The 474-nt window shown below is 41.8% G+C and overlaps 1 protein-coding gene across 1 annotated transcript; it reads left to right on the top strand.

The window, feature by feature from the left end:
• The first annotated feature begins 62 nt into the window (after positions 1 to 62).
• On the top strand, positions 63 to 458 carry LOC112486725 (60S ribosomal protein L7-like 1). The gene is made up of 2 exons (XM_025054045.1): positions 63 to 219; positions 311 to 458. The coding sequence occupies exons 1-2, from the start codon at positions 107 to 109 to the stop codon at positions 456 to 458; spliced, it is 261 nt and encodes an 86-aa protein (XP_024909813.1). The 5' UTR covers positions 63 to 106.
• The last annotated feature ends 16 nt before the right edge of the window (positions 459 to 474 follow it).

The raw sequence follows: 474 nt of genomic DNA, 5'->3' as shown, positions 1-474 counted from the left end.
TAATTCCCTAATACAAATTTGTTTCTCAATGTCAAGTGACATACGCACATTAATAAATAAACACCAATGGTTATTTCCTAGGATTAAAGGTGTGAGTCCAAAGGTGATGAAGGTGATCCAGATGTTGAGGCTCAGGAAGATTTTCAGCGGGTCTTTCGTCAGAATAAACAAGACTTCAATGACCATGATGAAGGTGGTGGAGCCTTATGTGGCCTGGGGGTGAGTACTGCTGTTTGTGTGAATGATCGATGGACTTTTCCTTTTTAGTTCGATTACATAAAATAATCCTTTTTTTTCCCCTTGCCAACAGATTTCCAAACCTAAAGTCTGTTCGTGAGCTTATTCTGAAAAGAGGACAGGCCAAGATGGGCAGGAGGACAGTACCTCTCACCGACAATACCTTCATCGAGCAGCACATGGGTACGTTCCTGGGTGTTTGGTACAAACCGCACAAATGAAACATCTATTGTGTGT

The sequence above is a fragment of the Cynoglossus semilaevis genome, unplaced genomic scaffold (genome assembly GCF_000523025.1).
Source record: "Cynoglossus semilaevis isolate Cse_v1.0 unplaced genomic scaffold, Cse_v1.0 C18786623, whole genome shotgun sequence".
Taxonomy (NCBI): Eukaryota; Metazoa; Chordata; class Actinopteri; order Pleuronectiformes; family Cynoglossidae; genus Cynoglossus; species Cynoglossus semilaevis.
This window is presented reverse-complemented; position numbering and strand designations above follow the sequence as displayed.